This window comes from Microtus oregoni, unplaced genomic scaffold (genome assembly GCF_018167655.1).
Source record: "Microtus oregoni isolate MIOR12 unplaced genomic scaffold, Mior012 000060F_ref0000265, whole genome shotgun sequence".
NCBI lineage: Eukaryota > Metazoa > Chordata > Mammalia > Rodentia > Cricetidae > Microtus > Microtus oregoni.
The window spans coordinates 11169370-11195784 of record NW_024543870.1 but is presented as its reverse complement, the minus strand read 5'-3'; the positions used below and the strand labels follow the sequence as shown (position 1 = coordinate 11195784).

The window sequence follows — 26415 nt, the reverse complement described above, 5'->3', positions numbered from 1 at the left end:
ATTTTTAAGATAGATGTTGTAGTTTTTAATCTGAAATGTATCACACACACACACACACACAGAGGTTCAAGTACTCTCTTCCCAGATTAAGGGGTTATTCTGAAGGCTTGGAGCTTCTGCAATTGGAGCCTGCACCTGGTTCTGGTTCAGCTGTCCTTGCTTCCAAGTCTGTTCTGTGTGACAAATCTGACACCGTGGGCCCTGCTGCTCTGCTCCGCCTTCCCCAGCATGATAGCTCTGACCATCGGAAACTCGGTCACAGGCCATGAAGGAAGGTGTGGTACGTTTAGGAAACACCACCAGAGTGTGATGCAGATGTTAGCATGGACCGTACGAGATATCCGTACAGTGTGTAGGATGCCGTGTCTAGATGCCGCTCATCTAGACATGCTGGGAATGATTTATTCCTGCCTTCTTGTCAATGGCTCCCTTTAGACTGGGAATGTCTAGCCCATGACTGTCCTGTGGTGTATTTGGGAAGCGTAATAAATGTCTGAGTTCACGGACTCACAGCTGGAGAGCCATGTGCCTCAGGATAATGCGCACCTTGAACTGTCATGCTATCTGATTAGGTGATGTTGAGAAAAGACCTTGGGTGGCTGAAATGCAAGCCTGGAATGTCTGCCGCTGAAATGGCGCAATTCTAACCTACAAGCTGATGGTGTGAGGGAAAAAAGGGGCCTTCTAGGAAGTGACCAAGAGAAGAGGCATCATAAATGAGATCCGTAGATCGTAAAGGAGCCCTGGAGCCACTTGGTCACTTCCACTGTGTCTGCACACTACGGAAGGGGACTGGTTAGACACCGTGAATTAACTTCTCACTAGTCATGGCATCTGACGGCACCCTGATTTGACTTCCCAGTCTGCAAAGCCATCAGAAATAAATTCATTTAGAGGTCATTCAACCTGCTGCTGTTATAGCTGCTATAACAAAATACAGTAGGTTGAGCAGCCTCCACGGTGACTAAGACTGACTCCCTGCCGCTGCCTCTGGAAGCTTGGCAGGATTCCAAGGCCCTACGAACAGTCAGCCTACCAGAGGAAGGACTTTGAACTCCAATGACTGAAACACAGTCACCACACTGACTGACTGGACCATAAGAAATAAACATTTTTGTGTCAAGCTACTGAGACAGGGTGGTGGTGTTTGAATCAGCACCCAAACCACTACACCATCCTGTACAGACGGAAGTCCAGAGAGTGGAAGGAGGCGACGCGTCCAGTGTCTGGGTGAGCTCACAGAGTACATGGTTGATCCCACTGACTAGAGAAGAGCCTAGATCAGCAGCACACACCTGTGTCTGGGGAGGCATTTCCAGAAAGGGAAGGAGGTTTACCCTGAATGACCATGGAGTACCCGACAGGTTGGAACCAGATAGGACAGAAACAAGAGGGATACCCGCTAACACAAAAATAAAGGGGTTTCTCTCTGCTTCCTAGACACCATAATGTCCCTGCTCTGTTCTATCCTGCCCACCCTGCCACAACAGAACAAAACCGTAAGACAAAGTAAGTTTTCCTCCCTGGAGGTGCTTGTTTAACTATTTTGTCATAGGAATGACAGGCTGTACCAACACAGGGGAGAAGTAGCGTTTTCCAAATGCTGCACCAGAATGGGGGATACGAGCACCGCCACATACCACAGTCCTGCACAACACCAATTCCCAAAAAACTTTATTCATTGTTTCAAGTGGTAAAATGTCATTGGTCTCCATGGGGCACCTGGCGGGAAGGGTAGGATGGGGCTTGGGGTGGGGCTTGAGGTGGGGCCCACCCATTACAAAAATCAAAGGCTTTTATAAAAAATGCTATAAACTGGTATCAAAAGAAAACCCAAGGAGAGCTGAAGAAGGAAGCGAAGAGGGTAAAGGGAAGAGAGGGAAGGTCAGAGAATCCGGGCTGGAAGAAGTTGGGACGGTGATACAAAGTGCATAAATGTGCCTCCCAGACTCTCCTCAGAAGGGGAGGGGAGGGGGGCTGCAGTCTGAGCCTTAGTGGGGCTCCAGCTGTCTCCTCACTTGGGGACCCCACAGGAATGGCACTGCCTGAGACTGCCAGATGGAAAGACCTGCAATTGGGAGAGGGGGCAAAGGTCAGAGAAGAGGCAAGGCTTCTGCTTCCTAGGCCCCATGGCCATCCTGATTCCCTCATGTGAGCCCCATACTTGGGAGCTCTGAATTGTGTAGGCTGGATGACCGGAAGATGACCGGCCTAGGCTAAGTGCAGGAGCTGGACGACTGTCCCAGCTCACAGGAAGATGACCGGCCTAGGCTAAGTGCAGGAGCTGGAGGACCGTCCCTGCTCACAGGAGCACAGCCTAGGCTAGGCGCAGGAGCTGGAGGACCGTCCCAGCTCACAGAGGCACAGGCTAGGATGGAAGTGCTTCCCACTCTTCAATCCCAGGATCTACTCCAGCCCCAGGAACAAACCTAGAGGAGCCAAGAGACCCAACCAAGTCTTCGTTTAGTTTCTCCGGCTTCCTTCCAACCTCTCACAGAAAGAGGAGAGCCTCAAGGACTAGGTGAGAGGACAGTTCAGGGCCTCCCAAGCTCTCCACACAGGGCCCTACTCTCACTCAGGCCCAGGAGCCCAGCCTTACCTTGGCCCTCGATCAGATCTTTTTCTTCTTTAGCTTCAGGGCTTGTAGCCAGTTGGGTGATGATCCTTCTGACCTGGAAGACAGAGTGCAAAGGTCACAAGGTGAGAAGATCTACCCTCTGACCAGGAGAGGCAGCCTGGGGTTCAGTTGCAGGCCTGGGACCCCTACTTAATGTGAGGCAGCTCAGTGTCCTCCCCACCTCAGTTTTCTATTTCTGCAAAGTGGGTTTCCTCTTCTCAAGATAACACCTGAAGCTCAAGAGATACCCAGATAGAACGCAGTGACTTACTTACCCTGAGGATTTTTCTGGCTTGGGGGGCAATGTGAGGGGCTTCCCTAGCCCTGGGACCTTGCAGGACTTCGATCGCTGGACGGAGGACTCCTTCTGGCTTGATTTGCTCTCTGTCGCCTCCCCCTCCTCGGCTGAGCGGTTCCGAGAGCGCAGCTTAGCCTGGGCGACACAGACAAGACTCAGAAGGCCAGGCCTTTACAAAGAGGGTACAGCGCCCAGAACCAGGCCTGAACTCCTCCATAGACAGAAAGTCAAAGATCTGCCTCCCACAGAGCTGATCCTCTCACACTTGAACATCAGAAAGATATCAGATGGACAAAATTCAATAAATTAGGCTGAACCAAGAGCGGTAACTTCCTGCACCTACGCCTTTGCGTGTCTACCCTTTCTGCAGGCAATGTCCTTTCTACCTCAGAGCCAATTCCTGCACCAACCTCAAGGCTAAGAGAAACTGCTTAGAAGAAACCATGCCCGAGCCACCTCCCATGCCCAGTTACAGTCAGGAAATAACTCCTTCTACCTAACGGTCCTGCCCATGGTTGAACTCCCCATTTGCAGTTACGCATCTCCCTTCACAGGAGATACTCACGTGCGTGGACCATGCCCGCCCCCCAACCCCCACAACACCCTGGAGGCGCTGAGATTAAAGAATATCCCATTCCTTCTTCCATCAAACTTGGCACACTGAACCAAGTTGAGCAAGTAACAAAGGGAACCTTCCGGAATCCAGTAAGAGAAGAGATGGGAGAAGGGCTGGACGGATGAAGGGACGGATGTGGGTAGATGGGTTGATGGATGGACAGACGGATTGGTGGATGGATAAATGGGTGGATGGACGGAGGGATTGGTGGGTGAATGGACGGACGGACAGCCTAACGGACGGGTGGGTGTGGATGGATGGATGGATGGATGGATGGATGGAAGGAAATGCTGGGTTCAAGGCTGGCAGGCCAGATGGCCGGGTGTGTGTGCTGAATGATTCGATGGTACCTTCAAGGCTGATGGGCTCAGGCCAGGAAAGAGGTTAACTTTCAGCCCTTTGGAACCCAAGGACATGCGTGTCCGGCGGCTCTGAGGCTCCTCCACTACCTCCTCATCTGAAGATGGCACCCGGGAAGCCCTTGGCTCTGCAGATGTCAACGGAAAAGCATCACAACCTGAGCAACAAGGCAGACACCACGCTTCCCCAAAACCTGACATCGACACAGACCCCACCCAATACACTGATCATACCTGTTGAATCTTGGAACAACCGAGCATCCGAGTCTGCTGTCTCTGACAGGCCCAGGGTACCCCCAGGCCGTATGGCTGGGGCCCGGTGTCCCCGCTTACGCCCTAGGTTGGCACGACTCCGATACATGGCACTGTCAAGGATCTCAGTGTCCTGCTCAAAACAATACCAACATCATCGCTATCGCTGACCCACGTCCTGCGTCACCACACCCCAGGAGGGGAGCCCCTCAACACGACCCCAGGAGGGGTTCTCATTGTCACGAGGCACCCCAGACTGTGTCTGTCTCCCATCGACCACTCAGAAAAGTTCTGAGAATGAGGCTTTGACTCCATCACCCACTTACCCTGAGCCCCCAACAACCCAACAACCACTGCAAGCTCACCCTCCACTGACCTCTATGAAGGAGAAGTCCTCACTAGGGCAGCTAGGCAGAGGTCCTCTGGGAGGCCGCCGGGGGGGCAGGGCTGACCCCTGCTCATCTTGCCTCGCCCCCCCTGTAAGGTTCCAGGTGCCGTCCACCTCTTGCACCTGGCTGGCTTCGCCATCAGGCTGAGGCCTCGAGGGAGGCAAAGGGTCTCTGCTAGACTCTTCAGGCTCCCCTTGGCCAGCACCTGCCACGGCTCCTTCTTCCTCCAGCAGAACCCTGGGGCCTGAAGCGGCTGACTCCCTCTGAGCAGCTGCCTTTGAGGAGCTGGCTGTCATCATCTCCTCCGAAAGGCTCTGGGAGCCAGAAGGTGGGGAGCGAGCGAGGCACCTGCTGGGGCTGCAAAAGGGACAGGCCAGAAACCACGGTCAGTCACCAGCCAGTGAGACCACAGTTCTCTTCCCTGCTCAGAAGGCCCTGGACAAGGCTTTACATCACACGACAGGCTGGGCATCCGTTATCAAAATGCTTGGCTCCAGTTTTAGAATTTAGGCTTTTCCAAGTTTTGAAATATTTGCACATGCATAAAACGAGATCTCTTTGTGGGTCAATGCATGTGTGGTGAGGCCAAAGAACCATCTCAGACATCATTCCTGGCCCGCGCAAGCACGCATGCATGCATGTGTCGCCAAGGATAACTTTTGGGAGTCAGTTCTCTTCTTCTACAATGTAGGCTCCAGAGATCAAACTTGGCTAGCCAAGCATTGACTTAAGACACATTTACCTGCCCTGCTCCCTTTCACCGACCTGGACCTTTCTTCAAGCAGGCTAAGGCGGCAGGCCCGGAAGTCCTAGAAACCTTCCTGCCTCTGCCTCCCCACCACTGCCGTCACAGGTACCACATCAAGTTCTCCTACTGGGTTCCAGGGACCAAACTCTGTTAGCACTTTACTGGCTGAGCTGTCTTCCCAGCCCTGTAAGGAGCTATGTGGATAACAAAACCTAAACAAAAATTCCTTTGTGTCTCATATTTACCTCACAGGTGTAGACGTGAGGTAATTTTGAAGCAATTTTGGTTTATCTGTACCTGTGACCCGTCACTGGGGCCAGGTATGCGTTTCTATGTGACGACATGCTCAGACTTTAGGGCGCTGGAGAGGTGACTTGGTGGCTAAGAGCATTAAAAGTTCTTTCAAAGAACTTTCAATTCCCAGAACCCACACAACAACCAATTCTAGTTCCAGGGGTCCAACGCCCTCTTCTGGCTTCCACAGACACTGCATGCACATGGGTACCCAGCTATACATGCAAATGAACCACCCATACACATAAAATTAAAAAATAAGCAAATCTGCCAGGCAGTAGTAGCAAATGCCTTTAATCCCAGCACTTAGCAGGCTGAGGCAAGCGGATCTCTGTGAGTTCAGGACAGTGAAGGCTACACAGAGCAAACCTGTCTTGAAAAAAAACAACAAAACATTTAAAAATAAATAATTAGAATCTAAAGAAAATTTTTTTCAAGTTTCAGATTTTGGGCTTTAGATCTTTGGGTTAGGACAGGCACCTGTACCTAAGCCCTTTGCCTGTAAATACTCTGCGTTCCTCTACAGAGTTCAGGCGAGGGAGAAAACAAACCAATGCCTGTCCACACAGCATCCAGTACTCAGGATATTCCCAGAAATCCCACGTATCACTGCATGTGCCTGGATGGGACGAGCCAGGAGTCGGCCCATGTGCCTTCACCCTCATCTCATCCTCGGCCCCTGCACACCTTCACCCTGTATCCCCAGTCTCACTGAACCTGGGCAGAACACGGCCATCTCGGACACGTAGCGCCCTCCCCTCCCCCGGGATGTTCCTCCAGGGCTGCACTCCATTAGCTCTGCAGAGCCCACGTCATGCTCAGAAGCCGTCTTGCTAACACGGCTCTTCAACTCTGAGAACTACAGACTCCAGCCTACGCCAGCTCTAACCTACAGCCCAATCACCTTCAATCTTGAGTATCTGCCTCCACTGCCTGTCCGGGAGATCCTTTTCATCTTTGTGGCCCCGGAAATGTACCTCTGTTCTAGAGATGAGACCACACAAACATCAGGCAGGGTCGGCCACCTTAGACTACAGCACAGCATTGTCTTCAGCTGCTACTCCCTAAAACATGTTCACGCATCACACACCTAGGGCACACCCACACAAACACAAAGCCACACTCTGACACACGCAGGGGCAGTGAAGGCTCACGGGCAATGCCTGAGAGCCAGACTGCTGGGTAACTGTGATACTGTAGAAGGCCGGTGAGTCAAGCCTGAGCAAGAAGATGAGACAGGGCAGGGGGAAATGTGTCAGTCTGTCCTTCCATAAGCTGCTGACAGATGGAAATTAAAGCAGCACGGGAGGGAGAGGCAGGGAAAAGGTGGCAGGCGACAGTGCAGCAGCACAGAGGACTCAGAGCCTGGATGGCAGCCAAACCCAGCTGACCCTGCAGCCAGCTTAGAGACAGGGAGGAGGCAAGAGAGGAGCAACGGGACCCCACCCAGCCTGGACAACAAGGCAGCTGAAGAGATGTGGACCAACTGAGAAGGGACAGAAAGATCTATGCTCTGCCCACAGAGGGCAGAGGTCGTTAGGACCCTGCGGAGTGGGCTCTATGGGAGGAATGGAGAGTACACCTACCCAAGAGCCTCTGCCTTCTGTATCTGAAAAGCTGTCCTTACTGAGATCCCAGGGTATCCACAACCTAGGGGCAGCCTTCTGGAAGGACAGGATGGGGAGGAACCTGGGAGCTGAGCCTGCTAGGCCTACAGAATTGGGTTCCATCACACCCATGCCAGCCTTGGCCTCAAGTTGCATGACCCATCCAAGCCCCAGTTTTTCTGTTAAATGGGAATCAAAAGAAATCCCAGAACTTCACTGGGCTTCCTGGCAGAAACAGGTGCCCACAATGTGGCTGATACATGATAAACACACATTGCTCCGATGGTCCTCGTCATTCTGATCAGAGGCTCCTGGCCCGAGACAATGCCTCACCTACACCTTTCCCATATGCTGCCCAATTTAAGGATGACCTATTCTGCCCAACGCTGCCCTCCACTGCTGCTTCACATGCAAATACAGGGGACAATCTGCAACATGTCCTCGTGTCGAAGGTTCTAAGACAGAACACCAGGGTCAGAGTTGGGATGACACAGTTGACAGGACAAAGTTGGCTTTGATACCAGAGAGAAACTGGGAAGGAACTCAGAGAGGACAATAAAGTTAGGGCCCACAGCGACAGAAAGGAACTCACAATACTCGCCCTCTGGGCCTCAGTTTCTCCATCCCTGAAATGAGGTAGCTGGACTTGATCTTTGAGTCTTCATGGATCCTACAAAGAGTTCAAACTGGCTGGGAAGGTTTTGTATTGTTGAGTCCAAAGGACAGGAGCCAGGGATGACCCAAAGGCCAGAAAACAGAGGACCTTGGACCAGCTCTGTCAGACAAAAGCAGCACTCTCGCTGGGGTGAGAGGGCCCTGATCCAGAACAACTCAGGCCACCCACTTCCACACTAGCTTGTCATAGTTACTCCTGCCAGCTGTCCAACCAATGATTGCCATCAGGGGTGTGTTTGTTCAACATGAGGACTGCAACAGAAATGTCTCCAGCATTCAAATTTGCAAAGCAGATGCAAATGCAGGTGACTAGTATTTTTTTTAAAAGTAATTACCACAGGAGAGGGGGATTTGTATTGATCACTTTACACGTGTTAAGATTCTTCATAAAAATCCCCAAGAGAGCCTGGAGTAAATTCTCAATTTACGTCTGAGTATGTGGATTCTAAGGTAAGGCCAAAGACATCTGAGGAGAAAAGGCCATTGCTTCAGGTCACTTGCCTGAGGTCACAGTGATGGGTATAACATCGGGATCAGCACACAGACCCCAACCCAGATTACCCTCACCCATTCTTAAGGACTTCCTGATACAGAGACAATCTCCAAATCTTTCTTGGAAGATAAGCATCTCACGGTGCATCAGCTGCCCCATGTCAGATACTCACAGCAACAACTTGCTGGGCATTAGTCAGGGAAGTCTGGAAAACTTGGTTCAAGTCCTAGATACGCTACCCCATGCATGGTCACAGAGTGCACAGCTCCTTCCAAAAACAGGACTGGCTTTCCTCAGGCCACGCATCAGAAAACACGGCATTCACAAGAGCCAGCAAACAAAGCTTCCCTTCCCTTCCCTTCCAGCTGTGCAAGAAACATGGGCTTTTTGGTTTGGTTGTTTTTGCTTTTTTTGTTTGTTTTGTTTTTGTTTTTGTTTTTTTTTTTTTTTTACATACAATGAGGCTCAGCTGCCTGCGTTCCAGCTAAACTCTAAGCTTGGGTGACAACACCAGATGGATCATGGTGTCCAGAAAGGCACAGGTGCTTTGGGGTGTGGAGATTCAGGCAGCCTCCCCATCAAAGTCATCCTCACGCAGGCACCGTCCCGTCAGTCTTCAGGGAGCATCGCCCCTCCATGTAAAACAGCAGAAGAAAAGGCCACCCGCCCTCCTCAGAAGCCAACCCCAGTGGGACAGGGCAGACCCCCACTCCTGAGGAATCTGTTTTGAATACAGTGGCCATGCCTGAAAGCAGCTGACGAAGGAAGTCAGGATGCCTCTGTGACCTTAGGCTGGTCACACCATCTCACTCAAACAAGAGAAGAGGACCCAAATCCCTCTCCTGATGCATAGGGCAGTTGTGAAGATCAATGCATCGCTGAACACTCAAGCAGAGGGCTGAGTCCCAAGAAGAAAAATGAGAACAGGCGCACAGAACCCATAATCCCTGTGTCAGGACTGGACCGCTCCTAGACACCAGGACCTCCCGGGCTCAACGGCAGAAACAGGAGCTCAGAGCCCAACACCAGACCAGGCTCACAGGGCCCTCCCACCAACGTCGAATTCTGCACATTTCCACCCCATAGACTCCACTGCAACCTACGCCGTTCCTTGTCCCCTGCCCCCCAATCCTCAGCCCAGTCACCTGAGAACACCCTTCCTCGGCTTCCCTTCCTAACCTTATGCTTTCTCCCGCTTCCACCTCCAAGCCACATGTCTCTCTCACCCCCTCTCGGAGCCTCCCTAGCCCCTTCCTGGTCCCTCCAGCTCTCCTCCCACCGCCATCTGCCCTTCCAATGAGAACAACCCCCACCCAACACCTCCCTCAGCTCCCACTCGGGAACTGGAAAAGGTAAAGAGTTCCACACGCTGGAGAGAAGAAAGCCACATCTCAGTGGGTGAAAGCATCAACGAGAGACATGCCATGCCTTTCTCATGCCCTCCCCTCCAGGTGTGAAACCACCTCTGCTGGCTTTAGAACATCCATCTTACCAGACTGCCCCCCAAGAAAAGTCCTCTTCCCCAGGCAGCACCCCTTTGAGAAACAGAAGCAAGCTGATCTCTCTGAATTAGAGGCCAGCCTGGCCCTCACACAGAGAGTCTGAGGTCACCCAGGCCTACACAGAGAGACCCTGTCTCAAAAAATAAAAAGGGAGGAAGGGAAGGAGGGGTTGGGGTCAACACCTTCAGATTCCTTGACCACTGCTCTTCTGGGCTCCATGACAGGCAGGTTAAGTCACTTAGTCCCAGCCCCTTGGCCAGACAACCAAAGTCACCACCCACGGATCGCCTTCAGCTACCTACGCAAGCTCATTTGGCATCAGAGCTTGAGGGCTACAGAGCTCACCAGAAACTAGACCAGGAAGATAGATTACTTAGTAACGCTTGCCATCCCAGCACTGGGGAAGCAGAGACAGACAGGGTGATCCCCTGGGGCTGACTGGTGACTGGCCCTGCCAGCATAGCCTACTTGGCAAGTTTCAGAGCAGCAAGTGAACCTGTCCCAAAAATACAGTGAAAGAAATACTAGCAGAGGTAGTCATGCCATAAGCACAGAAGCGTGCATGTGTGTGCTCCCACACACACGTGCACTTGCACACGCACGCACACGCACAGTCACACATACACAACTTACCAGAAACCACCAAAGATGTGGTAGATTCCACTTCCCCTAGATAGTCATAACTCAGCCCAAAACATGAGTTGCAAAATAGTACCTCAAGTTTTACATTCATCCCCCAAGAAAGAACGTATCTAAGTTTTGTGTTTCCAAGTTTAACGTAAAACGTAAAATGTGAAGCTGACATTCACAGACCTAGAGGACTCCCCTTCCCACCATAGTCCACAGGGAAAACTGACTTTCCCTCCTAAAAGGGGTTCCTCATTTAAGGAGCAATTGCGCGTTCCCTCCCGGTCCCCAGATGGAGTACCTTACCTGGCTAAGCCTGGGGCTTCTCCTGTATCCATTCCAGTGTCTTCAGGATGGGTCTCCAAGGAAGGTGATGAGCTGCCTTCACCCTGCGTGTCTGGACCACTTGTTTCTCCGACCCCCAGCTCCCTGGTCTCCAAGGGGTCTTCATTCTCCAAACCAGGGGACAAACTGCCACTATTCTTAGGATTTAGCTCTAGGCCAGGGCCCACTCTCCCCACCCCACACTCCCTAACTTCACTTGGGGCCCCACAGAGATTGAGGTTCCGGAGTCCCAAGTCCTGGGTCCAGTCCATTTGGCCAACTCCACAGCCCCGAGAACCTCCCGACTCTAGGTCACAGGACACCTCCAAATTCCTGAGACCTAGGTTGTCACTCCAGTCTACCTGACCCACTCCAAGTTCCCTGGGCTCTCCAGGGCTGCATCCTGCCCCCGGGGCCATGTTTCTCAATCCGAGATCAGGTGTCCAATCTGCCTGTCCAACTCCTCGCTCTCTTGACTTAAGGAACTCTCCAGCCTCCACACCTGACCAGTCGGGCTGCCCCACACCACTCTCTCTGGCCTGGCTGTGCCCTCCTCTCTCTCCCTGTCCTGACAAATCCCTGCTCCTCACCTCATTGTCAGAAGTCCAGTCCTTCTCCCCAACCCCCATTCCCCTGGGCTCTTCAGAACCTCCAGTGCCCAAATGACGGGTCAGATCCCCATTGTTCAAGCCCAGGCTGGCTGACCAGCCCATCTGTCCAACAACATTCTCTCCAGCCTCACTTGGGCGCCCGGAGCTCACACAGCTAGACACCTCCAAGTTCCTGAGACCTAGCTGGTCAGTCCAGTCCAGGGCCCCCACGGCCTTTGTCTCTCCAGGAGGCACAAAGTGGCCACCTCCCATCTTCTCGGAAGAGCTGAGGCCAGCTCCACTCACTCTGTCATTGCCAATGATGCCAAACTTATAGCTGCTCCCGGGAGCCTCCATGCACAAGTCCCTGCTCCAATCCTGATGCCCGGGACTAAATGCTGCCTCCGACTGGCCTGCAACACCAAGGCCAAACTCCCCAGCCCAGCCTCGCTGCCCTCTCTCTTTGTCTTCTGAGTCCACATTGCCGGGGCTCTGACTTCCTCCTGCCTGAATTCTCCCCTGCAGCCCTGTGATCTCCTGGCTGGAACCACCATCTTGCCAGTTGCCCTGGTCTTTCTGCCTGATGGCTCCATCTTGCAACTTCGGTGTGCTAGGGCTCAGCAGGTCCCCAGATTCTCCTCCCTCCAGGTGGCCCGTGTCCCTGCTGGTCGCGTGGAACCTGTCTTCGCCACTTGGGGTCTTCTTCTCAAACTCCTCATCCTGCTGCTGAGCTTCCTCGGGGCTGAACCCGGAGCTCAGGGTGCGTGCCCCGAATCCTCTGTCCTGTAAGCTGAGGGCCCTTGAGCCGCCACTGTAATCCTGCAGCCAAGAACTCTTCCCGAACTCCTGATCTTGCTGGGCTGTGGCCACGCTGCCACGGATGTCAAGTACAGAATCTCGCTTCTCAAACTCCCGGTCCTGCTTCTCAGCATCGTGGCTGCTGTAGCCACCAGAGAGGTCCTTCATCCCCAGTTCTTGACGCTTCTCATCTGCATCTCTCTTCCCAAACTCCCAGTCTTGAAGGCTCACATCTCGGGCGCTGAAGGATCCCAAGGAATCTCTCTTCCCGAACTCCTGGTCCTGCAGCTCTTTGTCACGGCTGGAGTAAGTGCCCTGTGAGTCCCTCTTCCTGAACTCCCATTCCTGTGCATCAGACTCTGGGCCCTGATTGCTAAGCTGGGCTGGCTTTCCCACTGCCCATTCATGGACAGACACTTCACTCTCATCCTGGCCGCCACTGGCTCCTATCACCTCTTGGCCAAGGCTGCATCTACTGGCCCACTCCCTGGTGCCCCCCTGCCCGGATCCTTGCCCACACTCGCTGCTCCAGTCTCTATTCCCCAGGCCTGGGTCTCCACCAGGGCTCCCGGCTCCTAGGCTGTAGTTCTGAGAAGCATCCTGAGACCAGCTAGCAGGGCCGAAACTGCTGCGGTGTGAGTCGGCTGCAACCCCGAATTCACTCTGCAGGTCTTTCTGGGCCCAGCCAAGGAGGCCCTGGAAAACAGGAGGGGGAAGGGGAGAGAGAAAGAAGGCTTAGAGTTAATTGAGGAGCCAACCCAATTTGAGAAAGATGGCTACCAAGTGCCTCAGAGCCCCATTGTGGCAGAAGAAAGCAGCCCAGATTTCAGCTGTGCGACCTTGAGTAAATCACTTAACTCCTCTGGGCCTAAGGATCCTCAACCTTAAACAGGTAATTCCTACTCCATGTGACTTGCGTGAAGGGACCAGTCGGGAGCATTTGAACAGCCTGGCACACACGGACACTCAGTTAGACAGTCCTGTGATCATGTTTACAGCCCTTGGGCAAGACCTGGATAGCTGCCAGGAGAAACCCAGCCTGAAGGAGAGGCCTAAATGCGTGACTGGGAGGAGGGGGCACACTGTCGGTGAAGGGCAACGGATCTGCAACTTACCTTGCAAAGCACCACCCAGAGCTCTTCCAGCCCCCGGGAGCACCCAGGCCCTTTTTTCCCTCTGCACAGCCTTCCCCAGGAAGACTCCGCCCTCAGCCAGCCCAGAAAACTCAGGGAACAAGGCTCCCTGCACCCCCACCCAACTTTCCCTGACTCACCCCAGAGGGCGGGCGGGCTCGGGGCTCCGGGCTCCGGAGCCTGCCAGCCTCGTCCCGCAGTGCCGCGTTGGCCAGTAGCCGTTCCAGGACAGACATGCTGGCTTCCCTCTCCCCGGGCCAGGCCATGCCCCACACCTCCCTTCTGACCACCCAGGGGCTGCTGGGTGAGCCAGGTACCAGGACAGGGCTAGGCTGCACCCCTAGCCAGGACCTGTCCGACGGCTCTGGCTCCCGCCAGCCCTGGCCCTGCTCCTGCCCTGGGAGCAGCTGCAGTTCTGGCAGCCCCGCCCAGAAGCCAATTGAGTCACTCACATCCTGGGACAGACACACCTACTGCAGGAGTCAGAGTGCTGTTAACCCCTTCCTCCTCCCTCCTCCTCCAAAACTCCAGAGGGCCTCCGGGGGCTCCTCCCTGCCTCCAGCTCCACCCGAACCAGTCCAGTCCAGGATTGAAAAATCTGTCTCAAAAGCCACCTGGATCCCTAGCCCTTCAATGCAGAGGCAGCCTGGCATGAGAAAAGGCACAGAGCCGACAACTGGGCTGGTCCTGGCTCAGGCCCAGCTACCAACTTGCTGGGTAACTTTGTATGGGACACCACTTCCTCCGGGCCTCAGTGGCTGGTCTACAAAACAGATCTTGAACTCAACGGTAATTCCAGTTGTAAAGCCAACGCTCATAAACTATTTATAATGAGCCCAACACTAACACTAGCCCCAGTACTTTTACATGTCCCAACTCATTGAGTCTTCTGGCTCTCTGCGGTCCAGCCAATCACAGGCATTACCACTTTACATACACAGACTCTGAGGCAGAGGGGAGAGAGGTCTCTGACTCACGGTTACACCTGGGCAAGGAATTGGTAAAGCCGCTGAGCCCAGGAAACACAGCTCTGCTGTCAGAAGAACCCAGGCACCCCCAGTCTACACGGTGTTCCCTTGTATAATACTCCCAGGATTCGCAAAGGCTATGCAGGGCCTGAGCTCTTTCTCCACTTCATTATAGGCAAACGCAACAGGGGTGATGGCGACATTGGAAAAGTGTTGGCAGCACAAGCATCGGCACCCAAATTTAGATCCCCCAGTACCCATAAGAGTTGGACACAGGGCGTGTGTCTACGATCCCTGCAGCGCGGAGGCAGGGACATGAGGATGCAGGGAGTTCACTGGCTGGCTGGCCGGCCTAGGTAAATGGGTGAACAGTGAGACCCTGTCTTAAAAAAAATATGGTAAACAGGGCTGGAGATATGGCTCAGTTGTCAAGAGCACTGACTGCTCTTCCGGAAGTCCTGAGTTCAATTCCCAACAACCACATGGTGGCTCACAACCATCTGTAATGAGATCTGGCGCCCTCTTCTGGTGTGCAGGCATATATGAAGGTAGAATGTTTAAAAAAAAAAAGGTGGAAGCCGGGCGGTGGTGGCGCATGCCTTTAATCCCAGCACTCGAGAGGCAGAGACAGGCGGATCTCTGCGAGTTCGAGGCCAGCCTGGTCTACAAGAGCTAGTTCCAGGAAAGGAACCAAAAGCTACGGAGAAACCCTGTCTCGAAAAATCCAAAAAAAAAAAGGTGGACAGAGATGCCCACCACACACACACACACACACACACACACACACACACACGCAGGTGTGAACATGCATGCACGCACACACATCTCTATAAAAGGACAAAGCTTACAATTAAGGCTCACTCCTAGGACGGCTCGGTTAGTGTATGCTGGTGTCAGGACCAGAACGCAAACAGCTAAACCATAAGCACTACCCTATACGGCTCTGATATCAACTGCAGAAATATGGGACTTGGGTCCACAGCTACCTTCTACTCTGGAGTACCAATGTTAAGAGAACCCTCCCTACATCCTCCATACCTCCGAGCAGGTGCTTGGTGACTGAATATCCTTTAGCTCAGATCCAGCTGCCCGCCTGGCACTGCCGGAGTTGGGTGGTGGTGACGCCAAAAGATCATCCAGCCAGCGAGAACTGCTTTCGGGGCCTGTCGGTTCTGGGGACACCCTACATGGGTCCTGAGCCTCCGTCCTGGGTTGGGTGGTCTCTGCCCAGCCTAGGGTCACCACCTCCTCCTCTGAAGGCAGTGCCTGCTCATGATCAAGTACATCAGGTACAAAGAGGATGCAGGGTTGGTCAGGGGGTGTCGGCTGCTGCTGTCCCAGGACTGGCTCAAGAACAGGCAGGGCTGCTTCCCTGGTGGCCAAAGCGATGGGAGACTCCCGCCCTGCCAGTGACTCCTGGTCCTCATAGCTCTCCTCGGCCTGCAGTAAGGGTGTTCCAGCTGGGCCCTCAACTGTAGAGGAAAGAACAGCCGGAGACGGAGGCTGACTCTCTACATCATCTCTCTGGGGGAGGGAGACACCTGGATCACTTCCCTGAACCCCAGAAACAGGTCTCCCTGGACTCTCTGGAGACGACGGGGCTCCTGGTCCCAGCTGGGACACTCCTTCTTCCCTGGCAGAGACAGGCCAACTGCCAGCTTCAGCGGCCTCTGCGGCTTCGCTGGCTTCAGTAATGGGAGATGGGGGTGGGGAATCCAGCCGCCACACACCCAGACCTGAGGGCTTCGTGGGGAAGGTCCACTCAAATGACCGTGACAAGCTCCAGTTAGATTCCGTGCCACTTCCAAAGGGACGATCTAAGGCTGACTGGCTCCCCTGGTCTTGCGGCAGAGCAACCAGCGAGCCCCCCAGCTTCTCTTGGTCCCGGTTAGGTGGCCGAAGCACCCCTTCTGAGAATCGGCGCTGAGCCAGGCTGCTGGGACAGGGCTCTGTGCGACTCCTGGCTACTGCCTCCTCCCCACATGGGAACGTTCGTGTAAGGTCTGGCAGCTCAGCCCCCTCCATCAGGGGTTGAGGCAGGACAGCTGGGGGCTGCTCTGGGCTGGGGTGTCCTGAGACTGTCTCCACAGGAGAGCTACTGGGTCTGAAGGTTGCTGGGGCTGCCTCAGTAGGCAGCTCTGAGCTGGGGGAATGGTGAGGATGCTCATCGGGCAAGGTTGCACTGGAGGATGCTGGAGTCACATGGGGGCAAACGGCAGCCTCAGAAGCTGCAAGACTCGGGGGTTCTGAAAATTGAGAATGGTGGGGAGAGCACTGGCGGCTTGAAAGCCGGGGAGACTCGGAGGCTGGGACAGAGGCCAGGACGGAGGCGTCAGCAGGGAGGACGGTGCTGGTACAGCCTCCGTGCTCTGAAATGGGGTCTGAAGTGGGGGTGGTCCAGGTCTTGGGAACCTACAAGAGAAAGATCAAGAGTTGTCATTCACTCCTCAGTTGGGTCCAAGCTCACACACACACCTTGGGTCAGCTGGGAAAGGCCCAGGAGGTGAACTCATACAGGGCTCCTCCACCGGGTCATCCGCCCGGAAAAGGTACCCAGCTCTGTTCACCTGGCATCGTTCTTATACTTCAGGGGTCCAACCCCACCCCAAGGTGCACCTGAGCACCTTCTTAAAGAGGCTGCATGTTTTATAAATGGGAGAAGAAAAGGGGGACTCTGACCACCTAGATACGCATGAATGGAAGGGAATCAGCTTGCCTCAGAACAAAAGGGACTGCCGGTCCACTTCAGGCCCACCCAGAGCATCCATCTCCCGGAGCACCACCACAGAGAGCAATGAAGTCCCAGCCTCTGCTCTGTGCACCCATGGGTCTCAGCACTACCCGAGGAAGCCCCAACGCCGGGGATTCAAGCAAAGAATGACGGAAGCCTCCTTCCTACAGAGTCTTGTCCACTTCAGAGTTAGAGAAGGAGTAAACAAGACCTGTGCATCTGGGCCCGGGGTATTTTAAAAATAAAAAGCCAGCTGTGGTTACTGTGAGCAGAGAAAGGAGGCAGAGGCGACGCTAAGCCCCCCGTTCTCCTGCACTGTGACACTCTGCTGGTGCCCAGGCAGTTTAAGTGAACCCAGATATGCGGACATTGGCCCCAACTTCTGTGCCCACCACTGGAGGCCGTGACCTCGAGCCTCCAATGCCACTGTCCGCTGCATCTGGGTGACAGGACGAATTCTATTTCTTCTCAAGCCCCGCCCCCACTCTCCTTCTCTACAATAATCTAGTTCCCACACTGGTGCCTTTGGACTGTACCCTGAGGCCCCACCCCTTTGCCAGTCTTCTGACAGCCACTTTACTTCTTGAAAATGCAGCCCCTGGACTAGCGGAAGCCTCTGGGCATCACTTTTACCATCCCTGTGTTCAAGGGCAGCGTCAAGTCTTCCAGCATCCTGATTCCCTACACTCTGATTCGGTCCCTGCATTCTTCTGGGGTCAAACCTTTAGCGCCAATCCTTCCCAATAACCACATCACCACTGCCTCTAGTCTCAACTCGAAGTCTGCGACCAGTCCGTCCCATTTCCTATCTGTCCTGCCGGTTTACGTTCCCAGCTCTCTGGCATTCCTCAACCCCCTTGGGAAGCAAGGGTCAGTCACCCTACTTCCTCCTCACAGCCCGTCCCTCCTCCCAGGCCTCAACTCTCTGGCACTCCCACCAACAGTTGCCGTTTGTACAACACAATCCTCAGCACCCTCGCTGCTCCCTTCACCTTACTGTCTGAAAATGTGTAAATGTTCTCTGCCAACCCTGGCACTTGGGGAGTTAGCTGTGGCTGGAAAAAAACACACAGCAATGACCGAGGAGGTCACTGACCTCCAACTGCTTCCCGGGTGCCCACCAACCCTACCGAACTTACTTTCCATTTACCCCAACAAACAACATACTTACAAGTCTATCCTCAAACCTCCAACACCTCTTTCCTATGGCCTCTCAGCTGATGGCCTTCCTTCCGGTTCCCTCAGAACAGAAGAGAACTCCCACATTCTGTACCCTTTCCTGTCCGCCACCAGGAGGGCTTGGTTCCCCTTCGGTGACCAGGCAGTGTCCTTGCTCCAGGCTAAGGCCAACCCCTCTTCTCTCTCCAACATCGATTTTTCCCTCCCCCTCAATCCTTCCCACAGCACACCAACTGCTCTATTTTCTTCTGTCTGAGCAGAAACAGGAGAGAGACAGAGATGGAAAAAGAGAGAGATGGCTCTTGGCCCCACATCTCTCTCTAGCTACCATCTGTTTTCCGGAAAGTATTGCTACCTGAAGGTACGCACAGCTTCTCTAGCCCACCTCTCCTGACTCACTCCAAAGAGGCTTTCTCCTCCACGTCTTACTCCTAACTATTTGCCAAGGTCACTGAGGACCTCCCTGTAGCTAAACCCAACTGATGCTAACCAGAGGCAATCCCACAGAGGGACTGGCAGCTGCTGGCCCCCCCTGCAGTCCAGGCCCTGGAGCTGTCCTCCCTGTCTCCACCTGTGCCCTTGGTGACCCGAGCCAGTCTTAGCCACCATCTCTACACTGGTCACTTCCGAGACTTCCTTCAAACACATTCCCTTCCCCTAAACGTCATCACACTCTATCCAGTCACCCAGCTGACATTTCCGTCTGGACGTCTAAAGAGCATCGTGATCTCAACAAACACAAAAGCCAACTCCTCATATGTCTCCCAGTTACGCTTTGCCTTTAAAAGTCCCCATCTTAGTACGTGAGACCCTCATCCTTCCATGCTAAGGCCACAGCCATGGGGTATTCTTGGATGCTGCGTGCTCCCTCCGCAAGAGACTCTGGATATCCCCTCTTTATCACCTGCAGATTTCAATCCAGATTTGACTACTTCTCGCCAGCTCCAACAGCTGCCTCTAGGATCCAAGCCATTAACATCATCTCACTGATCTCTGCTGCTGTTTGGAGAAAATAAGACGTCTTCCCAACTAAGGCAGTTTTCTCTGACTTCAGACTGCTTGGCGGTAGCTTCTCCTTGCTCAAGGCAAAGTCCTCAAAGGCCTCCAAGCCTCTGCCATCTAGTACTATTGCTTCTTGGTCTCACTACTACTCAGTCCTCCTCTCCTGCACCCCCAGACCTCTGGCTTCTTTGCTGCTGTGTTTGCCGAGTCTTCTGCCAAGAATGCTGTTCCTCAGACTTCACAGGCTCACTCCCTGACCTATGCAGTGAGAACTTCCCACTATCCTCGCTATCCTCACGGGCATGTGACCTTCCCAGTTCTCCGAGCATGTATGCAACATCTTGTGTGCCTGCCAGTTTCCAGGACGTCTAGCCTAGTCTCTGACTGGCTCCCTTTGGAAGGTGAGGGCCTTACACAATGCACAGTTTGTTCCCTGATGTCCTAACATATAGCATACAATTACACAGACCCAGAGCTCCATTCCCCAGGCACATGAGACAGCCTCTGGCTGACAACGGCTCTCAATGCAACGGTTGTTTTTTAACACAGTTTGCTCAGGAAATTAGGCTTCATCGGAGAGAAGGAATTAACAGAAAGCCCAGTCTTTCCTCTTTCTGAATCCAGGAGTAGCAGTATGACCAGGTGGGATTCTAGAGTCAGACACTTCAGGTCCTGCCTCAGGTCACGTGAGTTACTTAGCCCAAGTCCTGGCATTCTCAGAAGGGGCTTACAAGGCCTGCTAGCTAGAGGTGCCAAAAGGACTAAATTAACTAATGTTCCTAGGACATGCTCGGCACACGGTAGGGGCTTGGTCAATGCTATGGGTATCACAGGTATCATGAGTACTGCCCTAACCATCCTGATCAACCATGCATAAACACCTTGATGACCAGGAACACTGGCTGGGAGTTTAAAAAAAGATCTGAGTCTTGGAGGCCAGTCCCTGGGCAAGCCCATGGGCCTCAGTTTCCCCATCTAAACTCTGAAAGCATAAGAGGTGATGTCAGACAACTTGTCCGCTCTACTTTACCACAACTGTGGTCACGACATGAAGACAACTCACATCAGTAGGTGGCTCAGAGCTGGTCAGCTTAGCCAGGTCCCCGTTCACTGCCGGGCTAGAAGTGATGCTCCTGAGAGGAAAGGAGACAGAGGGGAGATAAGGAATGTTGAAGTCTGTCACAAAACAGAAAAGGGGAGAAGCAATTTTAACAGTACCCAAAGGTTAAACACCCCAGGGTTTATTATTCCTGAGGTTGGCCTGGAACCTGGGATAAGGAAGCTAGGTGGTGTCCAGAGAGAAAATGCCAAGACATAACTTCCTTCCCTTCGTGCACACAAAGGTTAAAATCCCCCTCCCTTTTAGGAACATCACATGGCTCCAGACCACTCAGGGGTTCCTAAGGAGACAATGTCTCCCTCTCCTAGTCCCTAAGGGGTTAAGTTTCTTCTGTGGCTAGAATGTAGCTAGTCCTGGCAGCCCTACTGATATTTCTTGAATGACTGTAAGGGGGGTGGGGATGGGGGTGGGGGTTTCCAAGACTGAAACCGTCACGGATGGAAGGAGGAATCCAGGCTGGGAGTCCCAGCAGCCCTGGTCCTGGATGTGCAAAGGTTAATGTCCCAGCCCAACCACCAGGTGTTTTCAGGTGAGAGAAGGAAAAGCTGGAGGGTAGGGTAGGGCAGGGCAGGGCAGGGCAGGGCAGGGCCGGGCCTTCCTTCAGCTACTGGCTCAGCCCAGACCACAACAAGTCTGGCATCCAAAGTGAAAGAGAAAAGGCAACCTTTGGGACTAACTACGCAGGCTTCAGGCTGGTGCTCTCTCCGGCCTCGGCTAGTCAAATCCCTCGCCTCCCACCCCATGCCGTGGCTACTAACCCAAGAAGCACCTCCCAGTCAGGTTTCCTTTACATGCAGGGCAGCTACGGGTAAGCAGTACACCATGGGGAAAAAGTCTCTAAATGGAAGACATCTCTATGCAGAAATTAGCTGAAAGTACATTAAGATCTGTTGCTGTTCACTCTCTCCCATCACAGTCCTCACAGGCTAGGGCTGTGCCCTACAGATCGTCAGAGTGAGCAGGTAAGATCGATCACGGGTTTTAGAATCATGCGCACCGGCATTCAAACTGAGAGGCTGGAGGAAGTCACTTTGGGGCCTGGGTGGTCCAGTCTCTAAAACAGACCTAACAGTCCCTTCTTCCAAGGAGCATGGATATGGATGCATTCCGTGGACTACACACTGATCTACTGAACCCTATGCCTCTCTGGCCCGCCATGCACCCACTCTATAAAGAGAATTATGGTTGGCTGGGGTTGTAGCTCAGCGATAAAGCACCTGCCCAAGGCCCTGGGTTCAGTCCCTGGCACTGTGTGCGCACACTCGCACACACGCAGAGAGAGAGAGAGAGAGAGCAAGAGAGCGAGCACAATGACATCACCATTTGATACTCTCAGGTTGAGACCGGTTGACCCACGTTCACCTAATTAACTGGAGTCCACTTGCTCCCTGGCCCCTTCAGGACTTCTCACCTCTCCTCAGGAGTCTTGCTCCGTTCTTCCTGGGACTCCGCTGGAGACTTCGTTGTCCCCTCTTGGGACTGTCCTTTGCCAGTGGTCTTATCATCCTCTCTGGGTCCAGGGGTACCATAGGTCCTGGGGCCATATCGAGAGCTTCCATCGTGGTTAAAAGTGAGGCGGGAGCCCCAGAGGCGGTCAGGGCTAGCAGGGATCTCCTTCCGAGGCTGCTCCATCTTGGCTAAGATCTCTTCTACTGTACTGGTGGCGAACCGCTCGGAGGAGGGACGGAAGGGGGCAGGGGCCTTCCGCACACCGGCCAGTGCAGCACACCGAGCCGGGGGTGTTAAGGGGGTTAAGTCTTCTTTCCCAGCATCCTCTTTCCCGAATTCCTGGGTAACTTCTACGGCAGGTGCCTCAGCTGCAGGCCTTGGTGCAAACGGGAGGGGACGCTTGCTAACACCATAGGGCTGGGGTCCTGCCAGCATGTTCATCTTCCGGGCAGAAGGCAGCTCGGCCAGGGGACCCCGAGGAGGCCGAGGCCCAACAGGAACCAGGAGGCTGGGCTTGGCGGGCAGAGCTGGCTTACTGGACAAGGTTCGGGGCTTGGGCTTGACAGGTGGTTTAGCCCGAGGGTCACCTATCGAAAGGAAGGATTCATTGGAATTGTCAGGAGTATGGTGGAGCAGGAACGTTTGTGACTCCTGCAGTACCAAATCTCCCAGCCTCCAACTCCAGGAAGCTCCCATCCGTGTCGGTTCAAGTATGCGCTTCCTGTGCCATGAAAACCTGCCTCCATTCTTCAGATCCCAGAAGCAGCCTACCTTCCCCAAACTCATTCCGTGTTCACCCGTTCCCCTTCTTAAAAGCTCAAGCTATTTGTGGGTGCTATGACACCTGACTTCTCTAAGCACCCTGTTTTACACCTAGCACAGACGCCTATCAAATACATGAATGAACAAATGAGGATATTCATCTGTCTGAGCCCACCGAGCAGTCAGCCCGAGTACCCAGTGCAGCTCTATTTCTTTATAGGGCCCTGTGGACCCTATTTCCACAGTGAAGATCTTACCCTAAGTGAGCTCCCCCTGCCGCCCCCGTATCCCTGCACACTCCCAGGCTACCTCCTCAATGTCATGTGATTCGTGATCAGGAATGCAAACTTACTATTGACTTATGTCAAACAGAAGTAAATCTGCCACAGGAAGAAGATAAAAAGACCAGAAATCTGCCTTGTATATAAGGCACTCTAATGCCAAATAAAAGACCTCTCACGTCCACAGCCCTTCTATAACAGAATCCCGTATTACCCACTCATTCAGCTAAGCATTAATAGAAAACAAGAAGTCTAGACAAGGAGAAAGAAATGCACTCCATGTCGCCTTCTCAAAGTTACTGGACCCATCGAACAGATTCTGCGTCCACACCCGCTGGGGCTCTCCTTCACTCTCCCAGCTCCCAAGGCCCTCACTCCACCCTTGCTGCCTCTCACCGAACACAGCTGTCACTCAGTTACCTGGTAGGACAGCACAGGGGTGCAGCCTCTGCCCTCTCCACCCTCCCAGTCACCAGCCCCACCCTGCACCCATCACCCATTGGTACCTGGCTCAGAGCCAAGAGGCGCCAGCTCCTCCCCCATCTCCTGGGGCAGTGGGGAAGCCATGGCAGTGGTTTCCCCGACTTTCATCACAGGCAGCGGACCCTGTTCGAGAAAGTGGAAGCGGTGTTAAGTTGGGTGGCTGAAGACCCAGGAAAGGGGGAGGCGGAGAAGGAAAGGGGCTGGGCGAGGCAACAGGCTTAGCCGAGGAAGTCTATTTCTGACCCAGGCTGTGTGGGACAGGAAGAGAGAGAACTAACTCCAGGAGGAGATCGAGGAGGTCCCCACAGGAGGGGTGCGGAAGGTCCCCACAGCCACATCCTTACTACAGCTCTCCAGTTCTTGGCTCCGAACCTCAAAGACGGGGAGCATCAGAGAGCGACCTCCACTCACACCGTCCCCGAGCTCCCTCCTGTGACACCCTACTTACAGTCTTCAAGACACCCCTCTCGGTCAGGCAGCCCCACTAAAGGTATCTGCACTCCAGGCGGGGCAAGAGGGCCTGAAAGTCTCAAGTCTCGGGAATCACCTCATGGGAGACGGGAAAAACCCGCTCCTCCCCAACCTGGGGCTCCGCCCCACTGCCGGCCCCCCTCTTCCCAGTCTCCTCCCTCCCCCTATGGCTGGGAGTGGCTCCCTACCCCCCTCTCCCCCATTCTCCTTCCACATCCCTGCACTCCCCCCCCCTCCTTCTCTCAGAGCTGTCTCATCCAAACACTGGGAAATAAGAAATAAAAAGTAAACATCTGGAATACATTTTTTCCCTTTAATTTCTCAATCGTTTTGGCTTCAGCTTGGAATTTGATGAGGTAAAGCCAGGGCCTAGTCCTGTTACCATAGCAATGGCCTCCCACTGGATTTCCAGGGCCTAGCCAAAGGAAAGGAGGAGCCGGCCCAGGATGGGCAGGGAGAATGGACTGGGCTTGATTATATGGGGGTGGGGGGTTTGACTTGGAGGAAAACTCCCCAGGGTTCTGCCTTCTAGGACAGTCAGGGAGGGTCCCCAATAGCCTGTGAAATAGAAATGTGTGTAGATCACTAGCCTGGAGACAGACTGAAGGAGTTTTGAGTGACCAGAAGAAATTAAACCAGATGATAACCACACAGTAGTAACCTGTCACAGGAACTTCTGGATCCGATATTACAAGATTTAACCGCTAAGCAGGCATACCACTTTAGAACTGTGTGACTTTTCCCTATCTAAAAAAGACGGTATTAAGACTTGAGTTTCAAGCCAGACAATGCATGCAAAATCCCAAGCAGGGAAGTGATGAGTAACAGTTGGCCACTATTAACGTGACTTACATTCAGTGCCCTTGGTAACCACCTATATACCTCTCCCCCCTACCCTAGGCTGCATGCCTAGACCATTCCTTCACATCCCCAAAAGTCACCAGTTCCTCAGGCACTCCACCTCCTCAGTTCCCACCCTGGCAGCTGAAGCACCCTCCCACCCACAAGAACCCCTCAGGCTCTGCAGCCTGGTGAATGAGCACTGCCCCTCTGGTTCAAAAGCAAGGGAGAAGCTGCCTCACACGGCCCTGTGTGGAATGCACACAGCCCTGGAGGGCAACCCAGCCCTCTCCAACTGGCCCCACGTAGCAACCTAAAGTCCCGCTCCCACTCCAGCTGGTCTGAGAAGACAGCTCTCAGTTCTAAAACGACCTGTGGTGCCCAGTCTTTGCAAAAGACACCCCTATCATCCTTGACCCTGTCCCAGCTTATTTCAAAGAGGACACGGAGAGAAACTCTGGCAATGGCAATCTCTGATCAGCCAATTACCACGGTCTGTATCCCTGGTACGTGGGAGAATAACACGTGGGGGGTGGGGGGAATGACAGGAAAAAATAAAATTAAAAATACACAAGATTGTTTCCTTGTCCTTGAACATCATTACAAGGGATGTGGTGTGGGTGGTTAGAAACAGAAAAAAACTAGTCCAGAACAGAAAAACCCTCTCACCTGCAGGCTTGATGGACACCTCTGCGGTTATAAGAGGCTGCAGAGAGGAAAACAGGCTCGAGTCCCCAACAGGGGACGTGGCTACAGCAGAGAGGCCCCAGCCAGGAGCCCCAAGAAACCAAGGCCATGGCCACAAGCTGCAGAATCGCAGTGCCTCAAGAACTCCGCACCCTTAATGGTCTAGGCGAGCCAGACAGCCCCTGTGAGTAAAGGCTGCCCCCAAAGGATGGGAAAGAGCTGGGTAGCCTCAGCCCTGGGCAAGCACCATAAGGGCAGGCAGGGTCGTCCCTAAAGGTCTCCCGCTGGACGTACGACCAGTGCGACCAGTAGGGTTAAGTGTGGGAAGAGGGAGGGCCAGCAGGAAGACGGAACAGCTCAGGGCAAGGGGCTGCTAGGAGGGCCTCCGTGGGGAGCTTACGGACACCGAGCGGCCAGCCGAAGAGGAGGAGCAGACGAGGGCGGAGAAGGGGGGGGAGGCAGCAGCCGAGGACAGCGCGAGATGCCAAGCGGCCCGCGAAGGAACAGACCGCGGACTGGCGACGCGGACTGTGGGGGTTGCCTGGGGTGGCTGGGGGCGTGCCATGGGAGCCGGGGAAGGGGACCAGTGAGGGCAAGGGCAGGAGGGGGGGGAATCCCTCGAGCCGCTCGGCCCGCCCCCGGCCCCGCCCCACCCTCGCCTCTCCCCGCTTTCTTCTGGCTCCCGGCACGAGTGCCCTCCACCCCCGCACACACGCGCCAGCTCCGCAGCGTCCCCGCGTCCCCAGCGCCCCAGGCCCTTGCAAACTTTCCTGGTGACAGCCCCCCCTCGCCGCCGCCGCCCCAACACGAGATCCGGGCTGCTAGGCGCCCGGTTCTTTCCATGCCCCTCCCCGCCCCCATCTACGGACCCCGCCCCCTCCGGCCGCCGCCACCGCACTCACGCGCTCCCCCGGGACGGGCTCCGCTCAGCTAGGCACCCTGACGCCAGTGACCGCTGCTGCCGCCACCGCCGCCGCCACCGTCACCGCGGGACCGAGCCAGTGCAAGCCCCGAGGCCCCTCCCCTGACCCCGCCCAGCGCCACGCCTCCAGGCCGCTCATGAATATTCATGTAGGGATACGGAGTGGGAAGCGGGAGCTGAGGCAGAGTCCGGCCGCAC

At 54.2% G+C, this 26415-nt stretch overlaps 1 protein-coding gene across 3 annotated transcripts; it reads right to left on the bottom strand.

Annotated features, from left to right (window-relative positions):
* Positions 1-1658: 1658 nt before the first annotated feature.
* LOC121439268 (182 kDa tankyrase-1-binding protein-like) lies at positions 1659-26248 on the bottom strand. Of its 3 annotated transcripts, none has more exons than XM_041639713.1 (12): positions 26198-26248; positions 23321-23420; positions 21734-22358; positions 20266-20335; positions 15329-16702; positions 10784-12885; positions 4519-4888; positions 4125-4275; positions 3882-4018; positions 2893-3050; positions 2600-2672; positions 1659-2068 (listed from the first exon to the last, which is right to left on the bottom strand). In XM_041639713.1, the coding sequence occupies exons 2-11, from the start codon at positions 23403-23405 to the stop codon at positions 2612-2614; spliced, it is 5133 nt and encodes a 1710-aa protein (XP_041495647.1). In that variant the 5' UTR covers positions 23406-23420; positions 26198-26248; the 3' UTR covers positions 1659-2068; positions 2600-2611. The 3 variants fall into 3 exon arrangements, with proteins under 3 accessions (XP_041495647.1, XP_041495649.1, XP_041495648.1); XM_041639715.1 differs by lacking the exon at positions 26198-26248 and adding an exon at positions 25278-25828; XM_041639714.1 differs by lacking the exon at positions 26198-26248 and adding an exon at positions 23746-23836.
* Positions 26249-26415: the final 167 nt, after the last annotated feature.